The 13,812-nt window shown below is 31.5% G+C and overlaps 1 protein-coding gene and 1 pseudogene across 1 annotated transcript; one reads left to right on the plus strand and one right to left on the minus strand.

Annotated features, from left to right (window-relative positions):
• Positions 1-243: 243 nt before the first annotated feature.
• On the plus strand, positions 244-2,015 carry LOC126551680 (piggyBac transposable element-derived protein 3-like; annotated as a pseudogene).
• A 5,400-nt stretch (positions 2,016-7,415) lies between these two features.
• On the minus strand, positions 7,416-8,105 carry LOC126551683 (uncharacterized). Its single transcript, XM_050205662.1, has one exon. The coding sequence runs from the start codon at positions 8,103-8,105 to the stop codon at positions 7,416-7,418; it is 690 nt and encodes a 229-aa protein (XP_050061619.1).
• Positions 8,106-13,812: the final 5,707 nt, after the last annotated feature.

Here is a 13,812-nt window from a genome sequence, read left to right on the forward strand (position 1 = left end):
ATCAATAGTTTAAAAATAGAATACTATTCTATGTATGTACATTGCAATGTACATCGGGACTCGCCGTCTCACGATGATAACGAAGATGCGATTATATTATTATTGACAGTTCGTACAGAACGTATTTGTCGTGAGTCCTTACGCAACATACTCAATATACATTTTTGTTTACATGTACGTATTTTACACAAATAGTTACAAATTAATTTTTATATAACAATAAGTAAATCAAACATTTCTATAATGAGTAAAAACCTCACGGACCGTGAATTAGTCGAGTTACTCGATGCAGACATGTCGGATTTCAGTGGTTTAGAAGACAGTGATGTTGACGAAAATGTGGAAGAAATTGATAAATTACTAGCCGAGTTTGACGAAGAAGAGGATTTCGTTTTATCCGATTCGGAAGACATTGAGGAAAATGGTAACGTTGACTCTATTAGTAATTCGAAATATTTCACTTTACAAAAAAACCAAATTAAATGGCAGCAAAAACCATTTACCCCACCTACAATTAATTTAAATGATTTAAATGAAGCCGAACCACCAACCTATTGTATGATCCTATATATTATTTTTCAAAATACTTTGATGATAAAGAATTTGATAAAATGGCCTATTTTACTAATTTATACGCTACTCAACAAAATTCCACACGATTCAAACCTACTACTTCGTCTGAAATTAGAGACTTTATTGCAATACATATGGTTATGGGTGCTTTGAAGATGCCTAGAGTACGCATGTATTGGGAAAAAGATACCTATATAAATTTAGTTGCCGAAACTATGCCCAGAAACCGATTTTTTAGTCTTCGTACACATTTTCACGTTGTAGACAATATGGAGATTCCGAAAAACAACAATGATAAATTTTTTAAAATTCGTCCTCTTTTTGAAATAATTAAAAAAAGATGTTCAGAAATACCAGTAGAGAGAAACTTATCGGTTGATGAACAAATGATTCCATTCAAGGGACATTTATCGATAAAGCAGTATATTCGAGGTAAACCAAATCCTTGGGGAATAAAAACATACCTATTATGCGGCCAAAGTGGCTTAGTATATAATTTAATTTTATACCAAGGAAATATGATCGAAGTCGACGATGATTAAAAAAAACTTTTGGTGTAGGTGGTGCAGTTGTTATAAGTTTAACGGAAAATCTGAAGCCAAATTGTCATTATTTGACTATGGACAATTTTTTTACATCGTTCAATTTATTTTACACTTTGCAAAAAAAAACAAATTTACGCAACTGGTACAATACGTACGAATCGTTTCAACAATCCACCATTTTTGTCGGATAAAGAAATGAAAAAAATGGGTAGGGGGACAACATTTGAAATAAGTTCAGACATTCCTGACGTAAATTTAGGACTAGTAAAATGGTATGACAATAAACCCATAAATTTATGTTCAAATGTTGTGGCCTCAGGAAAAGTTGATACAATAAAAAGGTGGGACAGAATAAACAAAAAATATGTCTACATCGACCGACCGGAAATAGTAGGTCATTATAATAATACGATGGGTGGTGTAGATAAACATGATCAGCTCGTAAGCTTATATCGATGTTTCATAAAATCAAAAAAATGGACACTCAGAATGGTTAGCCACGCGTTTGAAATGGCAGTAAGTAACTCGTGGTTAGAGTACGTCAATGACGCAAAACAATTAAAAATCAAAAAGAAAGATACATTAGATTTACTTGGATTTAGGATGAGATTGGCTAAAGAATTGATACTTTTGGGAAAAACTGTAATTACGCCTTCGAGAAAAGTAGGACGCCCGTCGTCACGCATATCCCCGAATCTTCAAGAAAAATTATTTTCACCGCTTCAAAAAAAAAAAAAAAATAGACTCGCGTCCTTTAACAAGTATTCAGCATGACAATATCGGTCACTTACCACAGCTTGATGGAAGAAAAGAAGCCACGCGATGTAAATATGAAGGTTGCAAAGGAAGAACACACGTAAATTGTGTAAAATGTAACGTTCATTTATGTTTTACGTCAAAAAATAACTGTTTTTTTGATTTTCACAATTAACTTTGTATTTGATATTTTATTTTACTTTATATTTTTAATAGCTATGAGGTATAAGCTATTATTTTAATTTTTAATGACTGTTATAAGGTATTGTTTTAATTTTTAAATTTATAAATATACATTTGTAATAATAATTTTTTTTTTATTTTTTATGACGGCTAGTCCCATTGTACATTATAATGTACATCACAAATTTTTTGGGAAGGGGTAGTGCGAAAAATTTAAAATTTTAATAGTAACTTATTTATAGAATATATAAAATAAAAATATGAAGAGAAAAATTTTTTTACCTAAAAAAAAAAATTCGGGACTGAAAGGGTTAAGATATACAGGATACGAAACGATGTGCCTTATCAATAATATTTTGAAGCTCGGACCTTCTCATCTTGCGGCAAGACACCTAGCGCTTACAAATGATACTGGTAGAATAAGGAACTAATAAAATATAATATGTAAAATGGATTTTTTTGACAATATTTTTAACTGAAATGACAAAATCCACTATCAAGTTAAAAATACTACAAAATCATATATTTTAAGTTTAATATTGTATACAAATACATATATTATGAATTATAAATTAAAAATGTATAGACAATTCATATAAATAATAATAAATATATCAAAGTTACAGGTAATTCAATTAATTTGCCGATAATTTTGATAACTTTTTCTTCACTTTATTTGTTGTCTTCTTTTCTTTATTATGCATAAAAGTGAACTGCCTCATTCTCATCGTCAAATATGATATGAAAATATATTCAATAATTTCAAACTTATGTTCATTACATGGAAAAGGGATTGTGTAGTTATTGTTAAAGAAATGTTCAACCGTATCATCAAAAGCATTTGAACTATTGGTATTAATTGCAAATGATGTTTCAATGAGTCTTACTAAAATAAAAAAAATACTATCCGGATGAATTAAGAATCCTTTAGACTTAAGGTGGACTAGTTGAGCTGCATTGGAGATACAGGTATTCCCTTCAATATTTTTAATACCAGATATTCTAGATCTCTTATTTAAAGATTTTCCCAATGACCTTTCCCAATTACCATGTGAAATTGTAGGAATACAAAACCTTGATTTAGATGTTCCTATACAATTATCAACACAACATTTGTCCAAACGAGGCATGGCAAATAATTAAAATTAATTTTGTGTATTTGTGTGATACTTTCAAGTAAAGCGATAAACTTATAACAATAAACAAAATATAATATAGGCACCCAATACCAATGTTCGAGCACGGACGCGACGTATCTTATCGCAGCGCCGTGTCGGACGGGGAAGCTCCTCGATAAAGTTGCTTCCCCCCCCCCCTCTGCCATCCATCACTGGATTGCTGGCCGTTGGCTACCTGTCGCGGGCCAAAGTCTGTCTCTTCTCCAGGCGGTCGAGCTCGACGTATCGTCGAGTCTGCTCTCCGCCTTGCGCTGTGTTGCGATAAAACTGCGTGCGCGGACAACGCGTTTTCGTTGTTGCTAAATCGTTGTGCTGCCGCCTTTGCGCCTTTGGATATCACGCGTGTTGTAAGCTGTGACCGTATTTCGCCAACCACCGAGGCTAGCTTGGTTCCTGAAAAGTTCAATCCTGTTCGTGGATTTTTCCGTCTCCGCGATGTAGCAGCAGTCCAGGTTTAATTTTTTATCATTATTGTAGGTGTATATTTACTAATGTAAAAAGAATCCACTGTTGTGATTCTTTTTAATTATTATTACTATTATTCCGCGGACTTTCCCGCATAATTGTTATTATTATTATTATAACGGTATACGCTATATGTTAATTACCTATATTTATATTATTAAATAATTAATTTGTTATATTTTGGGTTTCCTTCCCTTTCCCATCACCCCGCGAGTCGTTGCCGCCAACCGCATTATTCGAAGGAGTGGCTTCGGCGCATACAACCAATATCAATCTGTCATTATTTTATTTAAATTTCGAGGGAAAATAATAGGCATATTCGGGATTGAACAATTAAAAACACGAAGATAATATTTTCTATAATATATAATTATAATATAATATTATATTTTAATGTTTTTTCATTAATTCTTTAATTCGTAATTAAAAATGAGCGGGAGATTAAATTAACTGAGTATGTCTGGAGATCGCGCTAGTAGTCTAGCCGCAACGTGAGAAGGTGCGGGTTTTTACTTATCACAAGTTTGTTTCGTATCCTGTATATCTTAATTCGTGGTATTGCAACAACTATAACTTATACGATAAGACGTCGAGTGCGAGTCGCGAGAGCCGTAAAATTAAATTTTGTAAATAAGATAAAAATAACCAAAATTTCCGAACGATATTATTAATTTCTTATTAGATCGCAATGATCGCAATGTTTGCAGCTTGTTCTTATTCTTATTCGGCCAGCCACCAATGACCGACTAGTCTGGGAGTCAGCGCGCGTGTACACTATTTAATATTGTTAAATAAATGCTATTAATTTTTGTAATAGTTGTGTCCTGTGTATTACCTAATAAAGTATCAATTGACAATAATATTAAAATTATTATTTCATTTAAAATTTTAATCCGTTAAATTACTCAAATAGTCAACCGTAGACAGCAGTGCCTTTATTATTGTTGCCAGTTGAGTGTTGACAGTTGTCGGTCTTATGGTAAGTACCTACCTACCTTACTTAATAATCAGGTCTAGGTAGGATTTGTATGCAATAGCATGGTTTTTTTTCTTAATAGTTTAAATATCTTTAGTGAGTTATATCCGCGATTTGTGTGTGTCTTGAAAAAATTTAAATTAATATTAAATATTTGAAAAACAAAACGAATAATTTCTTATTTTCTTAGCCCTGTTAATAATATATTTACTTGTTTAATATATATTTTTTAAATTAGGTATATAATTATTTAAACATTTTGCAGGTTAACCTCAATGTAAATTATTGTGAATATATTTTTGTACTCAGCAGAATTCACAATCAATTGTATTCAGTGTATGTAGGTATTATTTACAAAAAGGTACATCCAACATATTTTTAAAATAATACTAATACATATACGTTTTACTTAAATTTGTTATATTACATTATATCTATAATTTATTTAGGTCTTAGATAATATGTTAAACTATTATAATTTAATTAGCCTAATTACCATTTTTAAAAGGATTTTATAGTTATTATTTAAACATTAATAAATATTATGTCTCATCGAATTTCTAATAGTCTGTCTACCAAACTACGTAGATTTTTAGAAGAAGTTGAAGTTATTGATGTTTATAGAACTTCTCCACATCCAAATTTATCTAGAAATGATACAACTGTACATCAAAATCAAGGCATAATAGTTAGTAATAATATTGTTAGTGATGAAAGTCGAGGATCTAATTTAATTTCAGATACACTTGATTTTTCTTCATTCATACAATGTATTGAAGATAATAACATATTATCTAATGCTGTTTCTGATAGTGATGATTCTGATGAGGACCTAAATAATTTTAGTTTTTTTAATGATAATGAAGATTCAATAATTAAATTGATTACTAAATGGGCAGTCACAAATAATATTACTAACAGTGCCTTATCTGCTCTGTTAAAGTCTTTAAAATCGCAAAAATGTTTCAGCAATATTCCAATAGATGCTAGAACTATAGATGCTAGCACTCAACCAACCTGTCGAGCATTGGGACGCGTGGCTTGTGACAATTATAATTAGCAAGCTTGACAAGAGCACGGCTCACGGGTGAGTGCTGCATCAGAAAAATACCAGTCTTCCAAAATTCTCTGAGGTAGCAGCATTTTTGGCAAGTAGATGTGTGGCTCAGGAAAGTTCTGAGGCATTTCCGAGTAGCGGAGGAAAAACACCTACCAACACAACACATAAAAACACTCCATCTTCCGGAAAAAGGTCACTGTTTGCTGCAGGTGAAAGTGAATGTTGTCCTTGTTGTTCGGAGAAGCATAAAATATTTCATTGTGAGAAATTTAAACAGATGTCAGTGTCTGATCGACTCACATTCGTACGAAAAGCGTCACGGTGTTTCGATTGCTTATCACCAAGGCATATGGCGAACAAGTGCATGTCGATGTACTCTTGTCGTGAGTGTGACGTAAACATAACACGCTACTTCATGTGTCTGATAAGGAACAAAGGGTAGATAATAAGGAAACAGCGGGTGACAGCGAGCAAAATCTAAGGATGGACAGTGGGTCTCTAAAGCGACCACTGTCATCGGCTACGACATTGGTTGCAAGCGCGCGAGGAGGCCATGTTTTCCTAGCAACCGCTATGGTCATGGTATCAGATCAACAAGGCGTCAAAAGGCAATAATAATAATTATAATAATAATAATAATAATATTTATTGGCCAAGAGAAAGATACAATTTTGATAAGAATTTGATGATTATATATACAATATGGTTAGATGGCCCATCTCACCGCTGAGGATAACCTCTTATCGGTGATGATGGAGTATAATTAAGAGCTAGGTTGATATACATTTATAATTTTTATAATATTTTAGGTATTTCGTAAGAAATTGTGACATATCTGACTATAATTCAAAAACATAAATATATAAATAGATATACCTGTACAACTATAGTAATTAAAGCATAAATTGTAGAAAATAAATAGATATAATATAATATATAAAAAAAAAAGATGTAGGTGCATTCTGGACAGTGGGTCACAGATCAATTTTTTTTCCAAGAAAATTGTTAATCTGCTGAAGCTACCTCGTAGCAAAACAAGCGTACCTATTAGTGGTATAGGTGCGAGCCGCACACGTTCGTCTACGAGCGTTACGCTTAAGATTGAATCCCGGGTTAAGGTGTTTGGTATAGAATTAATCTGTCATGTATTACCGACGATAGTTGAAGATCTTCCGGCATGTCCAAATACAAACAGGGGGTGGCAAGTACCCGACGAATTCGTGCCATTGCTGGCAGACCCGTCCTTTGAATCATCAGGACCCATTGACTTGTTGATGGCTACATCAAGATTTCTAAACGTTGAGCGCAGGCTACAAAAAGATGAGGGCCTTAGAGATGCGTATGTCACATTCATGAAGGAGTATGAGAGCACTGGCCATATGAAGGAATTGGATCATCACTGTACATCAAGCGTAAGGTTTTATCTACCACATCACCAGTGGCGGATTACACATTTTTTCGCCACGGGGCAGTTTTTTTACCCCCCCCCCCCCCCCCCACTACTCAACTAGTATATATACAAAAAAAAAAATGTCAATTTTAACTGGACAAATCGTCTAACATTTGACTGCAATTGTGACCTATTCTTAAAAAGGTTTTCAAAATACGACTGTCAGTAACTTATAATAAACAATAGAAACATTATACATTTATAAATTTATATATACACAAATATTTTATTAAAACCTTATACTAGATGAATTTTTTCTGGCTTTTGTTGAAGCAAACTTGTCAATTACTTCATCAAATTCGATGTTTTTTACGAGCTCTGCTTCTATATGTAATATGGCGTAATCATTTAGCAACTCTTCATTTAATTTGGATCTCAAATAGTTTTTAATGCGTTTTAATGCAGAAAATGACCTTTCTGCAGAACAGTTACTTGCTGGAATACTCAAGAACATTCTGGTTGCAATTTCTATGTATGGAAAAACCTCTTGAACTTTATTTTCAATAATAAATTGTTGCATTTCAAGTATAGTCATGGGTTCAGTTTTTGATTTAGATATTAAATAGCCTTTAAAATGGAGACATTCATTTGCAAAAGAACTAGGTAGGTCATTTGTATACTTTTTATGTAGATAATTAGTACAATTTATCAGTTCAACAGAACTTGATTTAGTTAAGTTAAATAAAAACCCAAAATTATTATTTATTTCATCGTATGCAATTTTTCTTCTTTCTAATTCAGATGTTAAGCGATCAACAATTTCAATATAAGTATTTACTCGAAATTTAGTTCTGGAATCTTGAAATATTTCATTTTTGCTTGTTTCATCATGAGCAAGTTTTCTTTTCTTTTTTCTACTTTCATCATACTCTTTAACATTTGATAATAATAAAGCTTTTTTTTCATATTGTTCAAACATATTTGTACTTCTCAACTGTTTAACATAATTAATCAAAGAACTATATTAATTTGACACAGTTATTAAATCTATTGAAATGGATTGAAGTTTCTTGTTTATAAGGTTAAATCGTTCAAGTACATCACTCCAGAATAAAACTAAAATTGCAGTTTCCAATTTAATTAAATGCAGATAAAGTCCTTTTGCTTCATTTTTGGTTATAGCTTTTTCAGATGTAGAATCACTAATGTTGATAAGAGATGTTATTATAGAATCCCAATTTTTTAAAAGGCTGAAACACATATCATATCTAGCAGACCAACGAGTATCCGATTTTCTTTTAAGTGTGACATTTGTTGATGTGTGAGAAATAAAAGTTGCCCAACGACTAGTAAAAGAAGAGAAAAATACATAGATATTTTGCATAAGACAAAAAAATGCTGTGGATTCTTGAGAACTATCAGCAGCACACTCACCAACCAGGTTTAAGGAGTGAGCAGAGCAAGGTGCGTATTCTGCAAAGGAGAAACTTCTTTAATTCTTGCTTGCAAACCACTGTATTTGCCTGACATGTTAGAGGCATTGTCGTATGATTGTCCCCTACAGTTTTTAATATCTAACCCATGTTCATGTACTGCATTAAGTACCGTATCAGCAGTTTCTTTGCTTTTATGTCCAGTGTTAGGAATAAATTATATGAATCTTTCCACAGGAGTTCCATTTAAAACATATCTATATATCAAAGACAATTGGTCGTGTAGGTGTCGGAATGAGATATGAATAAACGACACGTTTGTAACGTCGGAAACACTCTTTATTATCTCGATGTGAATAAATAATAGCAATAAAAGTGCACGTCCGGCGACTGTTGTTCAGACTAGACTGCCTGTCTCCGGTCGCCGGCCGGACCGGTCGCCGCGCGACCCATTCCAGTCGCGTTATCGCGGACGAGAATAGAGCAGCCGCGGTTGTTGCGATAACGACCGCGACAGTCGGTATGACTTATGTCAGGTGTAGAATCTACAACAATTGAAAAATACTTAGCATCTATAACTTTATTAATTATTGTTTTCATTATTTTGTTCTTCGTGATATGTATAACTTCATAATAAGTAGTAGATGAAAGATAAGAAACTTTACCTCTTCCGGAATTTCCATACTGTGCTATATGTTTTGATAAAAAAGGATCAAACTGAGCAATAAGCTCTAATTCTCTCATGAAATTTCCGTTATGTAGTGATCCAAAGCATTCATTATGTCCTCTCATTGGCAATCCTCTAGATGTCAATGATACTATAATTGCAACAACTCTAGTTAACACATTTCGCCAATATTTTTTTTCAAACTCTAAACTAGCAATAAGTTCATCGTCAATTTTTCCTTGTTTACGACTCCTCTCAATCATAGTCAATATACAATTTTTATGATCATTAGTATTTTCATGATCAGTAACTCTTTCAGGATGTTTCCAACCTGACCATCCTTCTTGGGCAATTGGCACTTGATTACCAAACAAACGACAAGGTACACAATATACTGATCTTGTAGTTACTGAGTAACTCAAGTACTCACGATTCTCCATTCAATAAAGTTCTTTGAAACAGACTTATTGACAAATACCTATATCGTGAACTTGTTCCAGGAATTATTCTTTTTGATTCAGGAAATTGTGAATTCTCAAGATTTTGTTTAAATCCGTGTTCAATAATATAGTTTATTGTGTCTTCATTAATAGTCCAAAGCGCTGGATCATCACTCACAAAACTAATCAATAAAGACACCATAAATTAGTTATTTTAAACTATTAAGTCTAAATATGAGTTATAATATAATTTAAACAGTTAATAAATTACCTTGGAATAATTGAAACATCCATGACAGGAGATTCACCTATAAAAAAAAAATAACTGTATTGTTATAATAATTTTGAATTTAATTTAGTTACATAATAATTGTAACTTGTATCTAGTTACACAACATAAAAATATCTATTAACTTTCAACTTACAACTAGTTAAAATAAATTGAGTAACTTGCCCAACCCTGCCTTCTAAATACTTTTATTTTGAAATCAAATAAAAGTTAATATTTAGTATTTTACTTTATTCTGATAAGTCTCCTCATGCCTATTAGTTAATTATTATTATGAAAATTAAACAAAATATATTATAAGCATAAAAATAAAATACTTTTTAAATACTTAATAATAAAAATGTTATAGTTAATTTATAATTATTAAATAATTGTTCAAAAATCACTTGCCATCAAAACATTTTGATGAACTACCAACAGAACCAACATCAATACAATTATTTTTTGATATACTTTTTATACTTTTTTGTTCATCACTATCTGGTGCAGATTCACCTAAAATATAAGCTGATTATAGTTTGAAACAAAAAATAATTTTTCCAGTCAATAAAACATTTTACACTTATTATTAGTTAGTAGGTATACTGTGTAATATCATTTAGATATTATTAAAATACAAATAATAATATCATAAATTAGGAATATTTTAGTATAAAATATATTAATTTTATGACATACTATACAAACATAGAACTGGCAGTGGATCATCAACATTGTTTTCTGTTTTTGAAAATTCAGATTTACCTATAAAAAAAATTAAAATGCAAATAATATTAATAATCTCATAAAATAGAATTTATTTAGTTTAAAATGTATAAATTTTATGGCATTATATTCTATATGAGTTATAGCAAAAAAGAAAAAAGTTAACAGTAATTTATAAATAAGTATACTTGTCACTTTTGTTGCCTCTTGTTTGGTAAAATAGTTAAGCAATTTTGGTGTTTTGGCAATAACTGAAGCATTTTTCTGGGCACTTTCTTTAGCTTTCTTTCTATTGTCACAGCCACTAGGTTTTTGTTCCCACATGCATTTACACGATTCATAGTTGTAAGCTATTTGCACTTCAAAAAACTATTACCATTAACTAATTAAAGACATACAGATGTAAGCCAAATTGTTTTTAAACATATTTAGTAGTTGTACCCCACCGTTGAAAAATTTATTTCTGCACTACTGCCAGGCATAAAGCAAAATTATTAAAGTACGAAAAATTCATAGGAACTTACTGTGTGTTGTAGAACTGGATCATATACATTATACACCTTAATATACTTTATTAATTAATTGCTTTATATAAGTTGTCGTATACGCCGATTACTCGGACGTATACCAAAATAAAGTTAAACACAAAATAACGCAAAATACTTTATTTGAAGTTTGAACACGATGTCCGGTAGTGCTCGAGTCACACGATCACCACCACTGACCCTCTTGCTGTCTAAGCCATCTCACTTATATATTACACTTACAATCGAATTACTTATCGATTGTTCTACATTTTTCTATTACTACGTTAAATTTACAATTATAGATACTATGATTATTGTGTAATTGTTATTTTAACCCGATTAGTAAATTATTAAACAAATTTATTTACATTCCTTATTATTATATCTTGCTTACTATGCTAACTGTAATATAAAGTTTACTGGCACCGAATTGCACAATTGTTATTTTAACCTATTTCTGTGAATAATTAACTATTGCTTAACTTATTGAATTTTACTGTTTTACTTATTATCTATAGTTTTTCTTAACTTATTTCTTACGTACTAACATCTCTTATAAAATATTCATACATATAATACAACAGTCCCCGAAATTACAAAAAATATGACCTCATATTTTACACCTGTGCCCCGTATATGGAAAAATTTAAATTGAATAGCCGCATTTATGTCTGTTGGTCACGCTGTTTAGTTATTGATGACTACTGACTACTGACTATGGAATTATGTAGTTGTGTTGTCTGAAATATGTTGACGTAGAAAATGCTTGTTCTTCGTTTATTGTTTTTGTGTTTGCTGATGTGTTTTTTTGATGGTTTAGTAGCTGTTTTGACTTATTTCAAGTCACTCCATAACCCCGTCTAGTGTGTCTCCGATCCCCATTGTTTCTACCTCCCGCATCATGCCAGCAATTGGAGAAAGTACGAGCATTAATTATGTGTTGTTTGGTATGTTGTATTTTATTGTTTTTCTTCTTTTTTTCTTCTTTTTTTTTATTCTGTATATTTTATTAGCTGGCCTTTTTCCTATAACGGTCACCATAGAATGGCCGATCGGTGCCGAGCCGCCGCCGTATGACGTGGTCGTGGCTGCCCTGGAGGCGGATGAGGAAGAGGAGTGAAACCAGTGAAAAAAAATTTTGCTTTTTTTTTTTTTTTTTCAAATAAAATTTTCCTTTTTCTTTAAAAATGACTTGTTTAGTAATTTAGTAACATATTCTTTGGTAACCTATGGGTCTGGGGTCTTCTGTTGTTTTGAGTATGAATCCCGATCTGTTCCATACATGTGTAAATAACTCTTTCTATAGATCTAAATTCAATAATAAAATTTCCACATTAGGTACGTCAGCTCCATTTTCCGTCTTTTTATTCCGGCGAACATGTCGGTGCTGATTGTTGGCGAGAATATCATACAAGTGTAAATTATGGGTTTTTGCTTTTTGGTTTTTTTTTTTTTTATTTAAATATTGTTAAAAGGGATAATTACAAGTTTTACTTACATTATATTATTTATTATACAAGTGTTAAAAATGTTGTGTCGAAAAGGGGAATTACAAGTTTTACTTATATTATGGTTTTAAGGTTTAAACAAAGTTTGATACTTTTACATCTCTATCCGTATCATTGGTATTACAATTTTAGCTTAACTTATTACCGAACTATGGTACAAGGTACGTTGTTTAAACAAGAAAAAAAAAATATATATATATATACTGTGTCGTTTTTTTTTTATTTAGGTCGAGAATTATGGACTTGTGTATCTGTGCTGTTCGTCTTTGTTTCGCAGATCACTTTTCGTCTACTTACTTATGGATATCCTGTGGAACGTCTTCATATGCAGCGAAAATTAATTAATTAAGTTATTTTTAGTTTATTTTAAGTGTTAGATTTATTGTTTTGGAGGTATAGGTGGGGGTAATGTCATAAGCAATTGTACTGTTATGACCACTGGGTATATCTTATAGCAAATAAAAATTATGCTTATAGTTAGAATGGTTAGCCAAGTTATATAAATAATGTCTCCTAAAAAGTCATCTATTAATCTGTTCGGCATCCCGTCTAATGTAATGTCTTTGAAATATTGGTCATAATTTTTAATTTGTTTGTTAATGTGGAAATTTGGTATATCTTTTGTCCAGTCTGTGTTTAATATTTCTGTTAGGTTAGTAAAATAATGTTTTTCTTTTTGTTCTTCATGTATTATTTTTAGTGATTTGATGTTTGTCCATGATATGGGTAGCACTCTCTGTATAGTTAATTTATTATTGTTGCTTAGTTCACAAGGGTACATTTTGGGAATAAGTATCTGTTCATTTCTAAATAATTCGTGATTGCATGGCAATTTTATTTTAATGAGTCCGGGGTGTTCATAGTTTATGTAAATTTGTTGTGACGTTGTGGTGTTCCCTACTTCTTTCCTAATAAATAATGTTGGTTGTGGGTTAGTTATTGCGTATGTGTTAACCCCGATTTGTTTAATATTGTTTCTTCATTGTTTATTTGCGTTACGCATTGAAAGTAACAATATTTGTTTATTTCTTCCAGAGGCAAATTTTTGAAAATTGATTCTACGCATCTCGGTGTTAGTGTTAAGTCTGAGGGGAACCTGGGTGTGTAACATAGGTCT

The sequence above is a fragment of the Aphis gossypii genome, chromosome X (assembly GCF_020184175.1).
Source record: "Aphis gossypii isolate Hap1 chromosome X, ASM2018417v2, whole genome shotgun sequence".
Lineage (NCBI taxonomy): Eukaryota > Metazoa > Arthropoda > Insecta > Hemiptera > Aphididae > Aphis > Aphis gossypii.

Bases quoted from the DNA above. Each gene is read 5' to 3' on its own strand.
- LOC126551683 (XM_050205662.1), bottom strand. From the start codon at position 8,105: ATGTTTGAACAATATGAAAAAAAAGCTTTATTATTATCAAATGTTAAA.